This window comes from Equus asinus, chromosome 15 (genome assembly GCF_041296235.1).
Source record: "Equus asinus isolate D_3611 breed Donkey chromosome 15, EquAss-T2T_v2, whole genome shotgun sequence".
In the NCBI taxonomy this organism is placed as follows: domain Eukaryota; kingdom Metazoa; phylum Chordata; class Mammalia; order Perissodactyla; family Equidae; genus Equus; species Equus asinus.
In genome coordinates, this window is record NC_091804.1 from 29,209,082 (window position 1) to 29,233,442 (window position 24,361).

Here is a 24,361-nt window from a genome sequence, read left to right on the forward strand (position 1 = left end):
GTTAGTTATTTTGGTTTTTTTGCATGAACTGATAGCCATTGATTTAATACCTGTGAATCAGAAAGCCCAGTTTCTCTAAAATGGAAACTGCTGAGAATTTTGTTTGCTGAGCTTCTGATAACTCACTTGTGGGGTTATCATAACAGACAGGCTTTGGAAATTGTTGAGGGCTGACTGATGAAAAGACATTCTCTTATGGCTCTGTGCTTTCCGATGTCTTTGCTTGACAGGTGTTTAAAAGACACAATCCTAGCACGGCCGAGGAGCAGGAGATGATGGAGAACCTGTTTGATTCACTCTGTTCCTGCCTAATGCTCAGTTCCAATCGTGAGCGCTTCCTGAAGGGCGAGGGTCTTCAGCTGATGAATCTCATGCTCAGGTATGTTCTTATCTCCTAGCTTTCCATCTTATTGGCCAAGTCCTCATTATTAACCTGGATTCAAGAACACGTAGCTGTGGTCTTTTGTTCCATTGAGTTTCCTAGATATATAAAACAGTAAAGTCTTCAGCTGTGTGTGTGGTCTTTTTAAAGTTAGAGTAGATGAATAAAAAAATATACTTTGGGGGTCAGCCCAGTGGCGCAGTGGTTAAGTTCACACATTCCGCTTTGGCAGCCCGGGGTTCGCTGGTTTGGATCCTGGGTGTGGACCTACGCTCTGCTTGTCGAGCCATGCTGTGGCAGGCGTCCCACATTAAAGTAGAGGAAGATGGGCACCCATGTCAGCTCAGGGCCAGTCTTCCTCAGCAAAAGGAGGATTGGTGGCAGATGTTAGCTCAGAGCTAATCTTCCTCAGGAAAAAAAATTCTTTGGTCTGTTTGCACCCTGTTGTTTTGTCAGTTGGTAATATGACCACTCCCATTGAAGAGGCATGTCTTTTTGCTCCTTCTCTTAGTTTGTTGGTTTTGGGAAATTTAGTCATTAACTTCTAAACATATCCTGTATTAATTTCTAAACTTAACCCAATTTTCTTTATATCCTACATAGACCTATCTATGCCATATTTGTCTGTATTTTTGTTATTGACAGTATAATATCATTCATATTTTTCATTTATACATATTTTTCATTATACATAGTACATGTGCTTTGTGGCTAGCATAGGAGATATGAAAATGTGCAAGACAGTTCTAGAACTTTTCTTTTTTTTTTTTTTTTTTTAAAGATTGGCGCCTGAGCTAACAACTGTGGCCAATCTTTTTTTTTTTTTTTTTTTTTCTGCTTTATCTCCCCAAATCCCCCCTGGTACGTAGTTGTATATCTTAGTTGCGGGTCCTTCTAGTTGTGGCATATGGGGTGCCGCCTCAACATGGCCTGACGAGCAGTGCCATGTCCGCGCCCAGGATCCGAACCAGCGAAACACTGGGCTGCTGCAGCAGAGTGCACGAACTTAACCACTCAGCCACGGGGCCGGCCCCAGAACTTTTCTTTATAGTACTTGTCGTGTATATCTTATTTATGCTCTAATTCCTTAAAGTATTTCAAGTGGATATCGTATAGTATATTTCACAGAATCCTAAAGTTGGAAGTAAATGGGAGGTAGCTTGCATCATAACTCTTGAGAAATCTGGGTAGAAAGGGGAGTAGATAAATGGGGGCTGGTAACTAGAGTGTGGTGTAGAGTCAAGGGACGGTTTTTTAAATTGAAAAACAGTAGAGCATGTTTGCATGGTTGGAAGATGCTAATCATTATAAAATTATTCTTCATGAAGTTGAGCCAGAGTCAGCTGTCTTGAAACTTCTATTCACATACATTGAAAACTCTGTAAAATTTTTTTATAAATTTGATATGTATCTGTTAAATGTAATTTAGAATATAGGCATGCAAAACTACTATTAAAACAGAAGAACATACAATGGAGAAAGGAAAGTGTCTTCAATAAATGGTGTTGGGAAAACTGGACAGCCACATGCAAAAGAATGAAAGTAGATCATTTCTTTTGCCATACACAAAAATAAACTCGAAATGGATCAAAGACTTGAAGGTAACACCTGAAACCATAAAACTCCCAGAAGAAAATATAGGCAGTACACTTTCTGACATCAGTCTTAGAAGGATCTTTTTGAATACCATGTGTGCTTGGACAAGGGAAACAAAAGAAAAAATAAATAAATGGAAGTTCATTAGACTAAAGAGCTTCTGTAAGACAAAGGAAACGAGGATCAAAATGAAAAGACAACCCAACAACTGGGAGAAAATATTTGTAAATCATATATCCAACAAGGGGTTAATCTCCGTAATGTATAAAGAACTCACACAACTGAACAACAAAAAACAAACAACTTGATCAAAAAATCAGCAGAGGATATGAACAGACATTTCTCCAAAGAAGACATACAGATGGCCAATAGGCACCTGAAAAGATGTTCAACATCATTAATCATCAGGAAAATGCAAATCAAAACTACACTAAGATATCACCTTACACCATTAGAATGGCTGTGATCACCAAGTCAAAAAATAACAAGTGTTGGAGAGGTTGTGGAGAAAAGGTAACCCTTATACACTACTGATGGGATTGCAAACTGGTCCAGCCACTATGGAAAACAGTATGGAGATACCTCAAAAAATTAAAAATAGAAATACCACATGACCCAGCTATCCCACTACTGGCTATTTATCCAAAGAACTTGAAATCAACAATTCAAAGAGACTTATGCACCCCTATGTTAATTGCAACATTATTCACAATAGCTAAGACATAGTAGCAACCCAAGTGCCCATTGACAGATGATTGGATAAAGAAGATGTGGTATATATATATACAATGGAATACTACTCAGCCAGAAAAAAAGACAAAATTGTCCCATTCACAGCAACATGGATGGATTGAGGATATTATTTTAAGTGAAATAAGCCAGACAGAGAAAGACAAACACAGTATGATTTCACTCGTATATAGAAGATAAACACACAGACAAAGAGAACATTTAGTAGTTACCAGGGCAAGGGGCTTGGGGGACAGGCACAAGGGGTGAAGGGATGCACTTATATGGTAACTGACAAATAATAAACTATTATGACCTCAAAAAAAAAAAAACTGTTTAAACACTGATCAAGTACTGTGTTAAGTGCTGGGCTTACACAGGAATGAATAGAACAGGATTCCTGCCCCCAACAAGCTAAAAAAACCAGCTCATCACCCAAACAACCCAACTTTGGGTGTACATTCCTTCTTTTTTTCTCTAATTGTTTTCTGGTTTTTAACAGCTTTTTAGGGCTGCCACACATGTAATTTTCTATACTGTTTCTTTTTAAACTTAACATGCTGTTTCCCATGCTGTGACATAATCTTCATGAGAGTTTTCAATAACTGCATGATAGACTCTAAGGCAATATAGCTTACTTAGTATTTTTCTGTTGTTGAATTCGAGGTTATTTCCAATGTTTTGCTATTATAACAAATTCTACAGTGACCTTATTTTGCTTAAAACTATTTTTGTATGTAAGATTATCAAGGTATATGTTTTTAAAATATCTTCTCTTTAAAAACTTGTTTGGGACTGGGGCACAGTAGACCTCTTCATTTGTCCACTGCATACCAGACCTTGGCTTGACCGAAAGTTTTCCCTTGTGGAATTGCTTTAAAAAATTTGTTTTAGGGGCCGGCTCTGTGGCCGAGTGGTTAAGTTCGTGTGCTCCGCTGCAGCGGCCCAGGGTTCGGATCCTGGGCACGGACATGGCACCACTCGTCAGGCCACGTTGAGGCGGTGTCCCACATCCCACAACTAGAAGGATGTGCAACTAAGATATATACAACTGTGTACGGGGGGCGTTGGGGGAGATAAAGCAGGAAAAATAAATAAATGAAAAATAAAGATTGGCAACAGTTGTTAGCCCAGGTGCCAATCTTTGAAAAAAAAAGAAAATTTGTTTTAAAGTGTAGAGGGGGTATTGGTATTATCCAGAGGCCTTCAGCGTTCAGCTGGTTTTTGCTAGCTTTACTCTCTTGTGTCTTTTGTTTATCTCCTTTACCCTTCTAATTGCCTGTCCTTTTGTTGAAATGACCTACCTTCTCCCAAGCCAATAGGAGATAAAGAAGATGCATTTGGCTTCCTGGGCCTTCTAACCTTAAAACTACACTCTGCAGGGACTTTTCCCTAAGCTTTTTAAAGGTCTGAACTGCCAGCGTCTTTGGATGGTTGAGTGGAAATATGAAGCATATGGCTTGGTAATGTGCAGCACTGGGGATCTGAATAAATAACCAGAAATACGGGTCATTCAAACAGGAATGCTGAGATTCTGGGAGCCTAATTAAAAAGGAGCTCCAAAAGACTTGGAAACTGTACCTCTCTAGGATCTCCTAACTTTTCATTTTTGAATGCTGAAGTTTCTGTTAGGTTAATTCTTTTGCATTAATTAGATATATTAGCAGGTTGAGCATTTCCTTTTTCTCTTTTCCATGCATTCTGTTCTGTGTTATTTTTCTTCTTCAGAATTTCAGATGGAAAGTTTAATTGGGAGGAATTTCTTTTTCTACTAGACTCATCCTTCCTAATCTTCTATCAAGAGCTGCCCTGTTGCTCTGTCTAGAGAGAGCCCATTCAAGACTAGGAAGCTGCAACACTAGAAGCTCAGGAAAATGTCTTTGGTGCCATTGCCCCTGCATACGAACCTTTACTTTGATTCAGGCATTCATCAGGCGGTTATGAAATGCCCAGAGAGGCAGCAGGATGGTACAGCCTGGAAGGAGGGCTTTGGAGTTAGGGCAGATGTGGGTTTGTAACATAGCTCTTTCACTTACTAGTTCTGGATATTTGGTGAGTTGTTCCAACCTTTCTGACCCCAGACCCTCAGTTTTTTCATCTGAAAAATGGAAGCCAAATTTGGGGGGGTTTTGTGGGAATTGGACTGTATGTAAAGCGTCCGGGACAATTCTGCAGCTATTAAAACATTGATAAACTACTGTATTAACTTACTGTGTTAAGTGCTAGGCTTATACAGAGATGAAGACAGTATTCCTGCCTTCAAGAAACTCGTGTTAAGCTTTGTTAAGCATGTTAGGTTTAAAAAGAAACAGTATAGAAAATTGCATGTGTGGCAGCCCTAAAAAGCTGTTAAAAACCAGAAAACAATTACAGAAAACAAGGCTAGATGGAATATACACCCAAAGTTGGGGTGTTTGGGTGATGAGCTGGTTTTTTTAGCTTTAGTGAGGAAGGTTGACATTAAGTAACTAATATAATTTAACATGTTAACAGTTAAGAGGAACAGTTAATTTTGCCTGTCTATACCCTGTTGAATTTTTTCTTTTGATATTTTAGACTACTGGGAAGGGAAGGTCACCAACAAGATAGTCATTTATACACGCCCATTATCACACATACATATGCATATGCACATGTATGTACTACCCAATTTAAGAATTTTATCCACGTTTTTTGAGGAATAAATTATGTACCATAAAACATACCCGTTTTAAGTATACGGTTTTAATTTTGACAGATGTATACACCCTAGTTTTCACCACGATGAAGGTATAGAACAGCCCTGTCCACTAGAAATGTAATGTGAGCGAGATTCATAGTTTCGTATTTTGTATTAGCCATGGTAAAAAAGTTAAAAGAAACAAAAAGAATTAATTTTGATGATCTATTTTATTTAACCCAATATATTAAAAATCATAATTTCAACATGTAATCAATAAAAAAATATTAGTGTCATTTTACATTCTTTTCCTCATCGTCTTTGAAATCCAGTGAATGTTTTACATTTACATTCCAATGAGTTTGCGGTAAAGTACTTGACTTGTATTTAGATTTCATAAAATTTACACTTGAAAAAGTAAATTCTCATACACGGGTTTCTCCAAACATACTTAAATGTTTTGCAATAACTGAATCAAGTATCAATTTTTAAATTCAAGCTTAAATTTATTTAAATTAAATTTAAATTTTAGCTCATTTGCATTAGCCACATTTTCAGATGCCGAGTAGCTATGTGTGGCTAGTGGTCACCATATGGGACAAGGCATATATAGATTATTTTTATCACCCCCCAAAATTCCCTTGATCCCTTTTGCAATCAGTTCCCACTAATCCACCTCTGGCCCCAGGCAACCACTGTCATTCTAGATTTCATGTAAATAGAATTATACAGTATGTGTTTTGTTTAGCTTATTTTACTCAACAGATTGTTTTTGAGTCATTTATTTTGCATGTATCAATATTTTGTTTCTTTTTCACGCTTAGTAGTAGTCTATTATATTTCTGCGTTCTGGTGTGTCAGTTTGTTTATTCACCTGTTCATGGACATTTGGATTGTTGCCAGTATTTTGCTATTATGAATAAAGATGCTTAAAAGTCTTTGGATAAACATATATTTTTATTTCTCTTGGATAAATACATAGGAGTGGAACGGCTGGGTCATACTGTAAATGTAACTTAACTATTACAAACTACCAAGCTGTTTTCCAAAGTGATTGTATCATTTTATATTCCTACCAGCAAGGTGTGAGAATTCCACTTGCTCCATATCCTCCACAATCCATGGTATTCTCAGACTTTAATTTTAGGCATTTGAGTGAGTGTGTATTGTGGTTTTAATTTGCATATACTTGATGACTAATGATGTTAAGCATCTTTTCATGTGCATATTGACCTTTCTTACATCTTTTGTTAAAGTCAGACCTTTGTTCAAACTTTTTGTGTTTTTTATTTGGGTTGTCTTGTTGAGTTTTAAGTGTTCTTTGTTGCAGATAGAAGTCACTGTCAGATACATGTTTTGGAAATATTTTTCTCCTAGTCTGTGGCTTTCCTTTTCATTTTTTAGCAGTGTCTTTTTTTTTTTTTTTTCAGATTTTTTTTTTTTTCCTTTTTCTCCCCAAAGCCCCCCAGTACATAGTTGTATATTCTTCATTGTGGGTCCTTCTAGTTGTGACATGTGGGACGCTGCCTCAGCGTGGTTTGATGAGCAGTGCCATGTCTGCGCCCAGGATTCGAACCAACGAAACACTGGGCCGCCTGCAGCGGAGCGCGCGAACTTAACCACTCGGCCACGGGGCCAGCCCCTTAGCAGTGTCTTTTAAAGACAAAAGTTTTACTTTGATTAAGTCCACTTTATAAAATTTTTCATTTATGAATTTTGCTTTTTGTGTTGTATATAAACTGTGTTATCCTAACACAGGGTCTCAAAGCATTTCTTTTATGTTTTCTTCTAGAAGTTTTCAGTTTTAAACTTTACTTTTATAGGTCTATGATCCATTTTAAGTTAATTTTTGTATATGGAGTGATGTATTAATTGAGGTTTTTGGTTTTATTATTTTTCCATATAGACGTCCATTTCTGGCACAATTTATTGCAAAGACTATCCGTGTTCCATTAAATTGCCTTTATACCTTTGTCAAAAATCAATTTATCTTAGATGTATGGATCTAGTTCTGTGCTTTCTATTCTGCTCCATTGATCTGTGTGTCTCTCTTTTTGTCAGCATCACACTGTTTTGATAATTATAGCTTTATAGTTGTCTTGAAATCATGTGGTATGAGTCCTCTGACTTAATATTTTTTTAAAGATTATTTTAACTATTCCAGTTCCTTAGTTTCTTTGTCTTTCCATATAAATTTTAGAATCAGCCTGTCAATTTCCAGGAAAACCCTACTGGGGTTTTGATTGGGATTGCATTGAATCTATAGATTATTCAATCTGTAATTGAGTCTGTAGATTATTTTGGAGAGAACAGACATCTTTGCAGTAACGAGTCTTCCAGTCCACGAAGCAGGTGTATTTCTTCATTTATTTAGGTCTTGGATTTCTTTCATCAGTGTTCTGATTTTTTCTTAAGACAATTTGATATTATTTTCCTAGAAATTTGTCAGTTTTATACAGACTTTCCAGTTTGTTAAGATAAATTGTCCTCGTATTCTTATAATTCTTTTCCATATCTTCCATTTCATTTCTTCTTTTTCATTTTCTGTACTTTATGTCCTTTTTATAATTCCTAATGTTATGTATTTAAATTTCCCTGCTTTTTTCCCTCAAATTTGTTAGAAGTGATTGGGATTGTTTTTGGTATTTTGTTTATTTGTATACTTTTTGCTTTCTTGGGCATTTTTTTCCTGCCTTTAATTCCTTGTTTCTAGTTTCTTTCCATTTATTGTGTTGCCCTTTTTGCAAATTTCTGGGTTGCATGGTTAATACTTTTAAAATAATTATCTTATTTTAAAATAAAAACATTTAGGGTTATAATTTTTCTCTTAAAATTGCTTAGCTTCATCACATAAGTCTTGTTTACTTATTACATTAACAGAAATATAGGCCAAAAAATATCTGCTTTTCTGAATTTGAAACTTTATTTGTGGCCTTGTAGATGGCTAGTTTTTGTAAATATTCCTTGGACGTTTAGTAGAATTGTGGTTCTAGGGCATAAAGTGCTGTATCTCCTAAATCAATTTTATAAATATTGTATCTTTTTTTTGACTGATTTGTCAAATTCTGAAAGAAGTATTAGTGTCTCACTGTAACTGGAGTATTTTCCTATTCTTGAATTTTTTGCTTGTTACGTTCTAACTTGCTTATTCAGCAAGTAAATGCTAATTTTATCTTAATCTTGAATTGTGTCTTTTGTCAATATTAAATAGCCCTCTTTGTTACAGGTTGTAAACTTGCCTTGAAATCTTTTATAAGTTTGTATTTATCTATTGTATTCCTGCCCATCATTTTATCTTTAACTTTTTATGTCATTTTGTCTTATATGTGACTCTCACTAAGAGCATATAACTGTTTTTTGGTTTTTTTAGTCCAATGTGAGAGTTTGTCTTGAGGTAGATGAATTTCATGTGTTTGTTTTTATTGTAATGATTATTACATTTGGCCCTTTTCTTGTCTATTTTGTTCTAACGGTTTTATTTTGTTCTGTCTTTTGGTTCTTTCTTCATTTTCCTTCTTCTATGGAAAGTTATTCTTTCTGTTTTCTTTCTTAGTGAAACTTATTTATTTATTTATTTTTTGAGGAAGATTAGCCCTGAGCTAACATCTGTGCCCGTCTCCCTCTATTTTATATGTGGGACACCTGCCACGGCATGGCTTGATGAGTAGTGTGTAGGTCTGCACCCAGGATCTGAACCTGCGAACCCCAGGCCGCTGAAGGGGAGCACGCGAACTTAACTGCTAGGCCACTGGGCGGCCCCTAGTGAAATTTAATGTTTTTTTAAATGAAGCTTTATTTCTTTGTCTATGAACATTTGAAATAGTACCAAGTCACTTCAGGATCTGGCCTCTGCCTAATTCTCCTATGGCTATCTCTTCTCATTCTCCCTTTTCCACACCTTTACATTCTACTCTCTAAACTAAACTATTTTAGATTCCTTAACATGTTTCATTATTTTCTCTGGGTGACTCATCTTGATGTTTATGCTAAACTTCTTTAAGAAGCCTCTGCCCCTGTTACTTCCCCCAGCCTGGTCCTTATACCTACTCCCCCTAAATTTTGAGGATTAGGTTCTAGCATGCTGTGGGAGCACTTCCCACCCTATGTGATAAACATCTCTTTGTCTCTGACTCTACTGTGAGACTCTTGAGAACAGAGACCAGGTCTTCTTTCTTTTTGCGTCCCCAGTACCTAGCAACAGATACACATTAGGCTCCCAGTAAATATTTTCTAAATGAATGAGACAAATCTGAGAAGCATTTTTACTGTTTAGAATCGTTGGGTCATAGACTCTCTGGCCAATCCCATAGATAGATCCAAAGAATGAGGAGTGACTTATTAAAAGCCATGTAGCTGAAAACTCACCCTCCTGCCTGGAGATATTTCATCCTGCTTTTCCCTGTCAAGCCCTTCAGTGTGTGAAGAACACAAAGCAGGCCACGGGTGGTTGTGGTCCTGATCTTCCAGGCTGCAGGGAAGCCAGGCGTCAGCTGTAGTCCTGGGCTCGCTGCCCTGTTTGGCCTGTGCCCGTGCTGGGCTTCAGAGCAGAAGCCAGCACAAGTGGCCCACTTCATTTATCCCCTTTTGGGACGCTTGGACCTCTCAACTCTCTTCTTCTTCCCTCATCCTCAGAGGTATTGCAGGTTATAGTTTAGGTACTCATTTCTTACGACTCTCTACTCCAGGTTCAGAGAAGTCCTTCATGCAGATTTGTAGTCTCTCGCTTTGGTTTCTGGGGACTTTGGGGCGGTCTAGTGCCTCTCTGTCCTTACCTCATAGGCCTTTCCCCTCTGATTTACCCTTCCACCCAGGTGTTAGGTTAGTTGTCAGGTGACTTTTTTTCATTCCTGTGTTGAGTGTCTGGATTTCACAGTGCTTGACAGAATCAAGAAGAAAAAAAGCTATTTTCAGGTTTGTGTGGTTTTTTTTCCTCTGTCTGCCAAAGGACAGATGAAGACATTTTGGAACAGAGGAAACGATTGTTGAGGTGGTATTTAAAAATGGAACTCATGCTGTGAAAACTGCAGGTAGCCATCCTGGAGTATAAGAATCTCCCCCCCCCACCCCAAAAAGGAATTTCTCATTTGGTGTAGTGTTTTGATAAGAAAAGAGAAAAGATGAAGTGAGGGTGGAAGGTGCAGAACCTCTTGGGCAGTGTAGAGCCATGTGCTGAAAGGAAGAGAGGACCCAAGCCCCTCCTCCTGTGTGTCCGGCAGCTTGGCCTCATTCTTTTGGCTTGATAGTCAGGAGCTGGGTACAGAGAGGATGTTTAAATGGTCTTTGGCCAGCAGCAGAAGAGTTAAGATACAAACATGAACTAAGTAATATTTTCATAGTCAGGGATAGAATTGACAGAAAAATGAAATTTAGGAAAGTCACAATTTATTTTGCAGTTTAACAGAGTGATCAGATTCAGAGGGCTCAATTCACAGAAAGAAGACTAAATTGTACTTATGGGGCAATGGCCATTTTAGAATTTAGCAGGCAATGAGGATAGAGCCATAAAAATGCCCTCATTGCCCCCAGATGGAGACTGGTTTGCCATTTCCATGTTCTTGGTTACAGATGTCTCTCTTTGGTGAGATGCTTGCTACAAATAGAAGGTTCCAATATATCAGGTTTAATTATAGGCTGTACTCCAAATCATTCTCTTCTTGCCACCACAAAGCACTTTTTAACAGTATGTCCTTGTACCAAATGGTTCAGTGTTCTTTAAGAAATAACAATGCCAGTGGGAGACAAAAGAATTACATTGTCAGTTTCCTTGAAAATGTTGACATGAAGCTTATTACTTCTGTTGTAAAACCCTGTTCCAGTTAGAGAAGAGACCACCGTGGTCCCAAGGGATGTGTACAAATGCAGCTTGGGGTTGTATGGCAGAAATACAGTGAACCCATCTTGGTTATTAACTGTAAAGGCTAGGGAAAAAAAAATGGAAAGAGAAGGGTACGTAGACACATCCATTTCAGGAACCACCAATATTTTTTCCTCTGAGATCTTTCAGTAAGATTTCCCTAAATCTAAAGAAAAATGTCTCTGACGAAGAACACAAATAAAACAGTGATGGTATGCCATCTGCAAAGTAAGCTTTGCAGGCCTCCTTTTGGGCTGTGCACTTGAACGAAAGCATGTAGGTAGGTAGGCCAGCCTGGGGAATTTTTTTAACCTTGAAGTTTTATTCTCTTGGTTTTTCCTTATTCTTTGTTGGTTTTGTTCCTAATGAACATATGAAGGTCTAAACTCTATTGCATTTTTATTCTTGTGGTCCTTTACAGGGTTTGTTGTTGTTTTTTAAGAGCTAGGGCCTTTTCTTCTGACCTTCAGTCTCTGGAATTCAGCTGCAAAAGCAAAATAATAATGCAAATATTTTAGCAGTCAGCTGTGCTTCCTGATGGGGCTGTATACAGTTTGTGCTCAGCTTAATATCTGGCACCTGTTAGATCCCTCATAAATATTTGATGAAAGAACAAATGGACAAAAAAATTTATAGTTCTCAGAATGCATATTCATTGCAAAAGTTTTTGTATAATGTAGAAGAATAAGCTAATTAAAACAACTGCAGAAAACTCTCCCTCCCCACCCCATCAGAAGGTTCACTTTGGCAGAATAGGGAGCAGTAGATGACTTTCGGTCATTTCCCACAACCACCCACTTTGATAGAGGCTACCATTCACATTGGTCCTGGCATGATCGACAACCTGATGAAGCCAGACAAGACTAAGACAAACTACTTGTCCTCCAGTAGAATAAATATTTCAAATAAAGTCAACCCAAGAAAGTCAGGCCAAACAGCTATTGATTGCTAAAAGCCTGAACTTAAGCCCAATGAATATTCCAAAGTTCACCTCCATGCAGCTTGCCTAAACCATGATCAATATGCAATTTCTGCCCGCTTTAAATGTGTCTTACACTGCCTACCTGAAGAAGGGTTTTACTTTTAAAATCTTTTGTTTGTTGAATTTGCTTAGGCAGGAAAAAAAGAGACTTGGCCAAACCAGAGTTCTTTCCTTTTAGTATTTAGTAAACGGTTTTATATTATTTGTGAAGTGGTTTGAATGTATGCTAAATGGTAACTGAAGGTGCCCTGTTATATGACCGCCATTCATTTCAAGAGGCCTTTTCCCAAGTGACTAAACAATGAGGATATTGTATCTCAGTTTCCTAATTTCCGCTCACATGATAATCTGCCCTAGTCATAACCTTAGTAAATTCAACTTTGTAAACTAGGATGCTAAAATTCAGCTGTAGTGGAAACAAATATATTATTTGTCTAGTATCCTGTTAGAATTTCATCTTGATGCAAAAAACCCTTTCTTGATGAATTTGGAAGCTTGTTTACCCTGCTCCTGATGCATAAGATTTCACGTCTCACAGATACGCCTTTGTAATACCCTTCCAGTAGTCAGAACCCTGTCACTTTCCCTTAGACTGTTGTTGTAGTCTCCCAACTGCCCTCCCTGCCCCCAGGCCCTGTCACTCCGTCCCTTCACCACACTGCCGCTGGGTTAGGCTTCCTAAAATGTGTCCATGTAGTGCCCTCCTTTTCTTAGACGTGTCATGCCTCCTCACCATCTATGGCATGAAGCCCAGGTTTCCTGGCAACACATCTAGGGCCTGTCGTGACCTGCTCCTGTCCGCCTCTCCTCAGTCCTCTCCCACCACCGGCAGCTCATGAGGACCTCTCGTTCCCCCATGTGGTATGCTCTTAGAGGCCTCCCAGTACCTTTGTACGTGCTGTTTACCTTCCACCGCCGCCAGTGTCGTCACTCTCCCTTCTCTGGCTGTCAAATACTCATTCTTCAGAACCAGTTCACATGTCACCTTCCGTTTCACACCTTCACTGACTTCTGGGTAAAGTTAATTTCTCCACCTCTTACCTCCTTGGACTTAATTTCCATTACTTCCAGCCTTTGAAGTTATTTTTATTTGTCTGTCCTTAAATTGCTTAAAGACAGGAAGCTTGTAATTCCCAGCAGCTAGTGTAGTGCCTGCTGCGTGAAGGCACGTGCTCAGTAGCAGCCCTTGTTTTCTTATTTTAAATTCAGGAGTTGGGTTGAATGTCATCTGTGAGTATCTGTGGATTGTTTTGATTAATCCCACAGCAAGGAGAATAAAGGTAGGAACATTCACAATACATCCTTGATCTTTGGAGGTTGGCACCGAGTAGGATGGCCAACCAGCTCAGTTTGCCCAGGACTGAGAGGTTTCCCGGGATATGGCACTTTCGATGCTAAAAATGGAAGAGTCTCAGGTAAACCAGGATGGTCTATCACCAAGGGGGCACTGTCAGCAAGCTTTTTACCTACTCTCCTTTCCTCCACTCCTTGGGACCCAATCCTGGCTGGATAGTCTGACCCAGGATAGCATGCTTTGTCATTGTTAGCACTTTAATAGTGCAGTGTTTTCATAGTGTTTCCTCCACAAAAGACTGTCAAAGGGATATTATTTCTGATTCCTTTTCTTTGGCTTTCAGGTGAGAAATTGGATGAAGGGCTTAATGTATGTTATTATCACCTTTTTGATCAGGCTTGCCTCCCCTTGCCTGACCAATCACCTTGCTCCATCTATTAATTCTCCTGTTTTTTATCTTTAGTCTCCTCATCACCGTTGGCTTCTTGACACCCTAAAATACAATTAAATTGTCCATATTATTAAAAATAATTTTTAAAAATCTTACCCTGGCTTTCCTCTGAAGTTGATGGACTCTGTTCTCCAGGCTTTACTGGTGAGTAGCCCACGTTCACTCCTCTTACTTTCTCACCTCCTTTCAAATATTTGTATGTGTCTGTCTTTTCCTATGCTCTCCCAGATACATACAATCTCTCTCTCACTCTAAAGTAACAAACACATAGTAGTCCCGGAACAAACATGTTGGATTGTATCTTCTTCACTCCTAGAATCGGTTCCTTACTTGGAGGCCTTATTGTGTGGTACAAGGCTAGGCGGCTGGCCTTTGATGTAGCCCATGTCTCTCTGATCTAAGCTGGGAACGCTGCTCCTCGGTGGGCTGCAAACATGTCAGCTTTCTGCCTGCTCTGACCATGCTGGCTACTTTTCACCTTAGGGCCTTTGTACTTGTTCTTCCTTCAGTCTGTAATGTTTTGCTCCTAAAATCTATATGACAAATTCATCTAAATACATATGTTACCCCTAAAGAGGCCTTCCTTAATAACCTAACCTAAGATATCCTCTTCATTCTTGCACATTGCTTTATTTCCATGACATTTATCATCTATCAAGTATCTTGATTTTTCATTTGGCTCTTGCAGTTAGAGTGTAAGCTCCATGAGAACTGGGATTTGATCTGTCGTGTTCATGTAACAGGTATCTAAATATTTGTAGATTGAATAATATGTGGGGAAAAAATTATATGCTGACTTTCTTTTTTCCCTGATTATTTAAGATTAATTTAGTCTCCCTAAATAGAATTAAGTGTTTTTGAAAACAGAAGCCACGTCTTAATTTTTATTTTTCTCTTGTGCCTACTACAATACTGAATCAGTGCTCAGTAAATATTGAATATTAGGTCTGTTGGTTGAATTACCACTATACTAAGATGTGAAATGACTGACTTGCTCCTCTCTACCTCATAGTATGTTAAGAAAATAATGTAAAGTTATATAAAATTGTACTCCATAGGGAAGTATCTGCAAAAGCAGTAGCAAGTGGCAGGATTATTCAGATATATGACCTTTGGATTTGAGGGGAAAATAGTTTGTCTTTTTAATTCTGAAGAGTACTTCATGTTTATTATGGAAAAATGAAAGATACTGAAAAGAAAAAAATGCATAAAAAGCATTTGACAAACTCCAGCACCTTTTCATGATAAAAATGCTTAAACTAGGAATAGAAGGAAACTTCTTCAATCTTTGATATACAGCATCTACAAAAAAATGCACAGCTAACATCATTCTTAATGGTGAAAGACTGGATGCTTTCCCCCTAAGGTAAGCAACAAGACAAGGATGTCTGCCTTCACCACTTATTCGGAATTGTACTGGAGGTTCTAGCCAGGGCAATTAGACAATGAAATGAAATAAAAGGCATCCAGATTGGAAAGGAAGAAGTAAAACTGTCTCTATTTGCAAATGACATGATCTTGTATATAGAAAATCCTAAAGAATCCACCAAAAAGTTATTATAACTAATAAATGAGTTCAGCATATATATGAGTTGCAGGATATAAGATTAATGTACAAAAATCAGTTGTATTTCTGTTCACTTGCAATGAACAATTAAAAAATGAAACTAAAAAAACAATTCCATTTACAATAGCACCAAGAATAAAATACCTAGGAATAAATTTTAACAAAAGAAGTGCCAAATTTATACTCTGAAAACTACAAATCATTGTTGAAAGAAATTAAAGATCTAATAAATGGAAAAATATTCCATATTCATGGATCAGAAGACTTAATATTGTTAAGATGGCAGTACTCCCCAAAGTTATCTGCAGATTCAGCACAGTCCCTATCAGAATCCCAGCTGACTTCATTGTAGAAATTGACAAGCTGATTGTGAAATTCATATGGAATTGAAGGGACCTAGAATAGTCAAACAATCTTGAAAAAGAAGAACAATGTAGGATTCCCAGTTTTAAAACTTACTACAAAGCTTTGCTAATCAAGACAGGGTGGTAGGCATAAATTGGTGAAATATAATTGAGAATCCACAAATAAAGCCATGTATCTATGGTCAGCTGATTTTCAACAGGAATACCAAGAACATTGAATGGGGAAAGAATAGTCTCTTCAACAAATGGTGCTGAGACAATTGGATATCTACGTGCTCACAAATGATAGTTGGATCCTTACCTCACACCACATTCAAAAATTAACTCAAAATCAGGCCAGCCCCAGTGGCCTAGTGGTTAAGTTTGGCATGCTCCGCTTTGGTGGCCTGTGTTCAGTTCCTGGGCACAGACCTACACAGCTCATCTCTCAGTGGCCGTGCTATGGCAGTGGCTCACATACAAAAAGAGGAAGACTGACAGTAGGTGTTAGCTCAGGGCAAATCTTCCTCAGAAAAAAAAGAACAAAAACCTCAGAATGAATCAAAGACCTAAATGTAAGAACTAAAACTTAAACTTTTAGAAGAAAGTATAGATATAAATCTTCGTGACATTGGATTTGACACAGTTTCTTAGCTATGACACCAAAAGTATGAACATCAAAAGAAAAAATAGGTAAGTTGGACTTAATCAAAATTGAAAACATTTGTGTTTCAAAGGACATTTTAAAGAAAGTGAAAAGATAACCCCTGAAATGGATGAACATGTTTGCAAATCATGTATCTGTTACGGGGCTTGTATCCGGAATAAAGATCTCTTACAACTTATTGGTAAAGATAATTAAGCTATTTATTTGCTACAATGAGCAAAGGATCTCAATAGACATTTCTCCATAGGAGATATACAAATGACCAGTAAACACATGAAAAGCTGCTTGACATCATTAGTTATTAAGGAAATGAAAATCAAAACCACAATGAGATACCATTTTACACCCAGTAGGATGGCTAGAACCCAAAAGTCAAAAGACAAGTGTTGGCAGGGATGTGGAGAAATCAGAGGGGCTGGCCTGGTGGCAGAGCCGTTAAGTGTGCACGTTCCCCTTTGGTGGCCTGGGGTTTGCCGGTTCAGATCCTGAGTGCAGACATGGCACCACTTGGCAAGCCATGCTCTGGTAGGCACCCCACATATAAAGTAGAGGAAGATGGGCATGGATGTCAGATGGAGCTCAGGGCCAGTCTTCCTCAGCAAAAAGAGGAGGATTGGCAGCAGATGTTAGCTCAGGGCTAACCTTCCTCAAAAAAAAGAGAAATCAGAACACTTGCGCACTGCTGATGGGATGTAAAATGGTGCAGCCTCTTTGGAAGACAGTCTGACAGTTCTTCAAAAGGTTAAACATGGAGTTACTGTGTGCCCCAGCAGTTCTCCCAGGCGTACCATACACCCAAGAGAAATGAAAGCATGTGTCCACACAAAACTTGTAAACAAATATCTATAGCAGCATCATTCATAATAGCCAAAAGGTGGAAACTCCCCAAATGTCCATCAGTGGATGAATGGACAGACAAGTTGTGGCATATCCATGCAATGGACTAATATTCAGCCATAGGAAAGAATGAAGGACTGATACATGCCACAACATGGATGAACCTAGAAAACATTATGCTAGGTGAAAGAAGCCAGTCACAAAGACCACATATTGTATGATACTGTTTACTTGAAGTGTCCAGAATAGGCAAATCCATAGAGACAGAAAGTAGATCAGTAGTTGCTTAGGGCTAGGATGGGATGGGGAGGGTAGGAGGATGATGGCTAAAGGGTAGGGAATTTATTAAGGTAATGAAAATGTTCTGTAATTGTGGTTATGGTTGCACGTATCTGTGAACGACGTACTAGAATCCATTGAACTGTACATTGTAAATGGATGAATTGTATGGTATGTGAGTTGTATCTTGATAAAGCTGATAAAAAGAAAGCAGCAGGAATAATAGGCGATCCGTAATCCTACCGCCTTGGACTAACCTCTGTTAGCATTTTGATCTGTTTCTTTCTAGTCATTTTTTAATGCATGTTTTTCACATAATTGAGGTACATAACTTTAGAATTAGAATAGAATTTTGAATGTAGAATTTTTTACGTATAAGTGTGAATATTACCTTTTGTACATTCTGACCGTAAGAATTTGTTCATTCTATGGCAGACTCTCCTCTAATTGTTAGCAAGCATGTAATATTCCATGTAGGTATACCATAATGTAATAATTTTGTCATTGGTGGACATTTAAGTTGTTTTTATTTTTCTTTCTTCTATTGTAAAGGATACTGCAGTAAATATACTTTTTTCAAAAAAAAATAGATTGGCACCTGAGCTAACATGTGTTGCCAATCTTTTTCTTCTTCTTCTTCTTCTTCTCCCCAAAGCCCCCCAGTGAATAGTTGTATTTTCTAGTTGTGATTGCCTCTGGTTGTGGCATGTGGGACGCCACCTCAGCATGGCCTGACGAGCGGCGCCGTGTCCATGCCCGGGATCTGAACTGGCAAAACCCTGGGCCGCTGAAGTGGAGCACGCTAACTTAACCACTCAGCCATGGGGCCGACCTGCACTTTTTTTTAAGACTAGAACATCCCCATGCAATGCCTTATATGAAACCTCTTTTGTTCCCAGAGAAAAGAAGATCTCCCGGAGCAGTGCCCTGAAGGTGCTGGACCATGCCATGATTGGGCCCGAGGGCACAGACAATTGTCATAAGTTTGTTGACATTCTTGGCCTACGAACCATCTTTCCGCTCTTTATGAAATCTCCCAGGAAGATCAAGAAAGTGGGGACCACTGAGAAGGAACATGAAGGTAGGGTTTACCAGAGAATTTACATGAAGGGCAGGGTTCACCAGTGCCTGATTTAGGTGCATTAGGAGAAATGGGGGAAATGAGAGCTCCTTGGAAAAACTCTTCAACTGAGGAGTAGACTCTGAGGTGGAAGAGTGTTACCTTTTTCTGTTCTGTCATCTTATTTTCTGTGCATGGAAAACAACCCAGAGACCACAGATCGCTGATGGTCTTGGTTGCACTAGTTCTCTGCTTGCTTGGAATCCTGGTGGTTCCATTTTCTTCTGGCCTGTTAATAAGTCTGTGCGTGAGGGTTTTTTCTTCGCTATAATTTGTAGCAAGGTGTCTCTCTGATGGAAGACCCTTTTGAAAAGAGTAATGAGGTGGCAACACATGTCACCTCCGGAGTGGTGCTTTCATGTATTTCTGTATTAAAGTATGATTCAGCCAACATCAGGAATTGCCGAAATAAACTATTTACAGCCCAGGTTCTCCTTTTTATGTTTCTCCTCCCTGATGGTGCACACTCCCAGCAAAATGCTGCCATGAATTGCGATGCTATAACCCAAGTAGTTACTGCTAGGCCAATCTCTTCCTGCTATTGTCTAGCGGCCTGCTGCGTCCCTCCCCCCAGTAGACAGCCGCAGTGCAATCGGGAAGGCCATGGATTTATGAGCATTGACAGTTTTACTGAAGGCTAACGGACACTTGCAGGGGATTTACGTGGTCAGAAGGTTATTTTAAAGTGTGGAGAGGGGGCAAAAAGTGGGGTGAGGATGTGGTATGTGAGAGAGGAGGAGCACCTGAGCTGATTGGCTAGTTTGGTTGTCTTTTCAGAAGTTAACAGTTGTCCCATGGTTTGGGTGATTGTTTTCGTCAGTGACTGGCATAGGTCTGCAGGATCTTTTGCATTCATCACCCTCCTGGATAAATGTTTGAGTATTCCCGTCTCTCTCTTCTCAAATTGACTTGGCTTATTAGTCTCTTCCAACTTAGAGTGGCTAAACGGAAGGTGATATGACCTGTCTTCAGTGGTCACCTCTACTGATATTTTCTCTGATCATACCAGCTCTCCAGAGACAACAGAAATCTAGCAAGGGAAGAACTGGCAGTGCAAAGGACTGTGGACTAGGGATGTGAGAACAAGTAGAGTTCAGTTCGCCTCAAATCAGATATTCGCCAAAACCCAGCTGTAAACATGTTCACCCACTGCTGGTTTTTTTCTTTCCTCAATGGAAATTCCACACAATGAGGCCATGGGAGAGGGAATGGGTGGTCTTGGAGACCTAGGAGATGAAATTTTGGTGACAGCCACCATCTGTTGAAAACCTGCCATGTTCCTAGCACTGCTGCAGTAGGTGCTGTCTTCTTTAGGCCTCGCAACCTATGAAGCAGATGGTGGTATCCTTGTTTCTTTAGATGAGGAAATCAGCTGAGACGGGAACCAGGCTGTGGTTCTACAGCTAACCAGCTGTATGACTTTAGACCCTTTGTTTAACTTCTCTGGTCTGTAAAATGAGGAAACTAGACTAGTGAACTAGAAACTCTGTTAACTGTACCTTAAGGTTCTGAGGCACAGGTCCTAGTTATCCAGGCTTTGTCCTATAATCCAGGAATCTCAAGGACTGTGCTGTGGCTGACCTGCTGGTTTCTATTGAAAGACTTGATGCTGCATCTTGAGCACGCTTGAAGAAAGTGAAGGAAAACAGCCCTTAGCAGGCTCTTGCTCTGTGTGCATGGTCCTGAGAGAAGGAGAAGTGACAGATTCAGTGAGCAGCTGTTTTCCTTCTGAAAAATGTGCCAGTGGTGTGCTGGTAACAGTACATTGCTTTAGAGTACCCGCATTAGGAATTTGATAACATTATATTAGTGAGGGCAATGGCTCGGTAAGACAGCCCCAGGAAGACATGTTTGGACTGTAATGGCTAGTGGTGATGAGCTCTGCATCCTGAACACACCAGCACCCAGAAAGAAGTGAACCTCATGGAGAAAACACAGCCCTGGGCCTCCTCCCACCCCTGCCGCCTGCTGCTGCTCCTGCAGACTGGCCCTCAGGCCCTGAATGACAGAGTGAGAATGGAGGCAGAACAGGGCAGGGGCACCTTGTGCAAGGTTTCTTTGTCCTGTCTTGTCCTCTGGGTTACTCTTCATGAGCTGGCCCTTCTGATGCAAGTGGACCAGGTTTGTGTGGTAAGCTAGAGCACAGTAGCCTCAGACCATCAGGAGTATTTGCAGAAATGCCCACCTCATTCCTGCCCCCAGACTTCCACCATGCTCTTGCCTCCATCCACAATAGTTTTCTCTGACCTATCTGCCTGGTCATCCTTTAGGTCCTTAGTTTTGATGTCACTTTCTCAGGGAAGCATATTATGAGCCCCTAGACTAGAATAGAGCCTCTTATTAAATGGACTCTTGGTCCCAGGACTTTGCCTTCATGGCCCTTAAGATTATGGAACCAATGGCCTTGTCACCTCTGAGTCCCAGGGCCTAGCCCAGTGCTTGGCATGTGGTGGATGCACAGTAAATATTTTTTGACTACATGAGTGAACAGCCACTTCCCTAAAGGACTGCTCACTGAGGGCAAACATGGACTTGGGCTTTCCCAGAACCCTACAAGCTTGAAGTCAATACAGTTCAGATTGACGGTTGTCAGTTATACACCAGGGGTGAGTGAGTGGTCTTCAACTCAGCTTGTTTGGAAGCAAAAACAAGTGGGTTGCTAGCCATAAGTTTCACTTTGTCTCATGGGCTTAGAAATTATGAGCAGAAGCCCCTCCTCTAGAGCCATGTCCTTAAGAACCATGTTGTGGACAGAGCTTCCTTATAGGTGAGGCCACCCTGTGACAAGCTGCTTTTGGGGATCCAGCAACTCCTAATTAAGCACTATGGGCTGAGAATCGGCTTGCCCGTCCAGAGCCTCTGGAGGGCAGCCCTGCACTCTTCCCTTTTTTGTCAAACCTCAGGAGCTTGTTGCATATCAGAGTTAGCCACTCTAATTTCACCCTGGTCCAGTCTCAGCCCCTGTCACTTCTCAGGACCTTCCCCAGACTTCTCCAGTAGCAATGGAGCCTCCTGTAGTACAGATGGATCCATGTTTATCAACCATGCCAGCTTGGGCAAATTCCCAGATTCTTGGAGCCTTAGTTGCCTCATCTGTAAAATGCTAGATCTACCACATAGAGTGGTTATGAGGGTCAGGTGAGATGACACGTGTTAACTTAGCACAGACCCCAGATAGAGTAGGCGCTTTAAGCAGTATGAGTTCTCTTCTCTACCAAACCTGTCTCCAGTTCTGCCCGCCCTGACCTTGGCCACACGCACCCATCCTTGTAAGAAGTTGCTGGGAAGCCAGGCGGAGACTGCCCACAGGTTGGCTGGGGAAGACTGGGAGAGTGTGGGTTTTACTGGCCTGCAGTCTAATTGCTCCATGGTAGCTGCGTGAGAATGGGCAAACTCCTTATTGATGCGAATGTCAGGAGTATGATATGCTAAATAGTGGGGTGGCATAAAGAGAGCTGTGTTTCCAAAGCTAACAAAAGGGATTGGGAGAGGAGAATCTTTAGATTAAGGTGACTCTAGAGAGGAGGGAAGAAGCAAAAACCCACCCTATAACCTAGAATTGCTGGTAATTTAGTTCCTCTTTTGTGAGTTGGGGTGGAGAAGGAAAAGAATCACTGTAATTGAAATCCATTCAGGTTTGCATAATAAAACCTTCAGAAATAGATTAGGGAGGCTCTTAGCCTGGGGGGATGGGTTGGAAAGAAGAAATTTACCCTTGGGTGCAATAGCATGATTGGCTGCCTCCTTGGTTTTCTAAAGAATAGCACAGTGTGTATTGTCTCCTTGGTATTAACTGCTTCAAAACAGGAGGGAAGAAGAAAAGAGCTGGGATCCAGGAATGGCATTTGACCTTTACTTCTTGTCTCTTTTTTAAATTCTTATTAAAATAGGTCTAATTTTCTTGGTATTGCTTCATTAGGTAGGTGAGTTATTGAGTTTGTAGCAGTTCTAGTTAATTGTGCTGTTTTAACATGGTTCCCCTGGAGGCTATTACGAGCTTTAAGGGGGTGAGCTCCCCAGCACTGTGTGGGTGTGTGGTGTGCATGCTAGGCATATGCACACATTTTACCTCATCAACAGTGACAGCAGCTGATAACAGGTCTGTGCTTTAAAGAATGCTTTTCTGTCTTCTGCGAAGAATTGTAAGTAACTCTGGTAGACTCCACATGTCGGGAAGTGTGTAGTTGCCTGGTGCTTCTTGGACTCTTAACAGCAAGGAAGTGCAGACCAGAGCTGCCACCTGCCAGGGTTAGAAGAGGGAAATGGCAAAACTTCTCCTGCAGTCAAGAAGAAGGGAGTTCAGCCAACATAGGTGAAAAAGAAGCACTTTGAATGTCTCCATGGTGGGCTGTGGTAATGACATGGCATTGTGGGGCCAGCTTTTGTTGGGGCTCCTGCTATGTTCAAAATTTAACAAAGAAGGGATGGCCCCGTGGCATAGTGCTTGAGTTTGGCGTGCTCTGCTTTGGCGGTGCGGGTTAGTGGGTTCGGATCCTGGGTGTGGACCTATGTTACTCGTCAGCCATGTTGTGGCAGCGACCCACATACAAAGTAGAGAAGATTGGCATAGATGTTAGCTTGGGGCGAATTTCCCTCAGCAAAAACAAAAATTAACAAAGACCTACTGTGTGACAGGAACGAAATAGAATGCCTGTCCTGCAGGAGGCTGCTCTTTCCTAGTGTTCCGTCTGCAGATCTTTTTCTTCAGCTTGTCTCCCAAGCGTTCATTTTTGCATGGGTTGGCCGTGTCTTCCCCCAGTTCTTTCTTTTTACTCCACGTATTCTCCTTCATCTTAGCTACTACCTGCAGCTTTACCCTCCATCTCTTTACTGTTGATTCCCAAATCTTCATCCTTGTCTCTCCACTAGATACTCCATGTCTGGTGAAGCAGACAACCCCACCAGATACTCAAACTCAATTCGTTCAAAACTGTACTCACTCCTTCATTGCCCAAGTCTCTTCTGCTTTTCCTATCCTGGTAAATGTCACCACCCTCTATTCTGCCACTTAAGACAGAAATCAACGCATTATGCTTAACTCTGTATTCCCTGCATGTAATTGATCATAAGTCCTATAAGTTCTCCCTTATAGAAATCTCTTGCATCAGTCTTCTCCATTGCCACTGACTCTGCCCTCATCACCTCTCCTGAACTATCACTGCAGCTTAATAAGTCTCCCTGCTTTAGTCTCCCACTTCTCCTGTCCTCTCCAAGTCTGTCCTCCACACCCAAGGGAGAGACTCTCAGCCCTCAACAAATTTACAGTTTAAAGAAGGAGCAAAATACACGTGGGGGAAAAAACAACTTTACAGATATTTACCAAAAAACTGTATTAGCAAGTACAGAGACATACCAGGCAAGAGTGCTTCATTATTAAAGGGAACAAGAGCAGGAATGCTTAGAGAGGAAGGCTCTTCTGATGGAAGGGAGATGATGACACAGCCTGGACCAAAGGCATTTCAGCCTACAGTTCATTTGTTATTACCTGTATCCAGCGTCTGTTGGAGTGTCTTCACACATCTGATTGTATTTGAACCTTACAACAACCCCACACGGTTGGTGTTATTTCTCATTCTGAAGATGAGGAAATTGTAAGACTC

The 24,361-nt window shown here is 40.2% G+C and overlaps 1 protein-coding gene across 7 annotated transcripts in view; it reads left to right on the forward strand.

Annotated features, from left to right (window-relative positions):
- CTNNBL1 (catenin beta like 1) overlaps positions 1-24,361 on the forward strand; it is a 151,673-nt gene that overhangs the window by 72,476 nt on the left and 54,836 nt on the right. For all 7 annotated transcript variants that reach the window (XR_011494636.1, XR_011494637.1, XM_070485907.1 and 4 more), the window contains 2 exons: positions 231-379; positions 18,541-18,722. Coding sequence is in view for 5 of the 7 variants with exons in the window: in XM_070485907.1 (XP_070342008.1) it covers positions 231-379; positions 18,541-18,722 (331 nt within the window). In the remaining 2 variants the exon portion in view is untranslated. The remainder of the gene's footprint in view (positions 1-230; positions 380-18,540; positions 18,723-24,361) is intronic.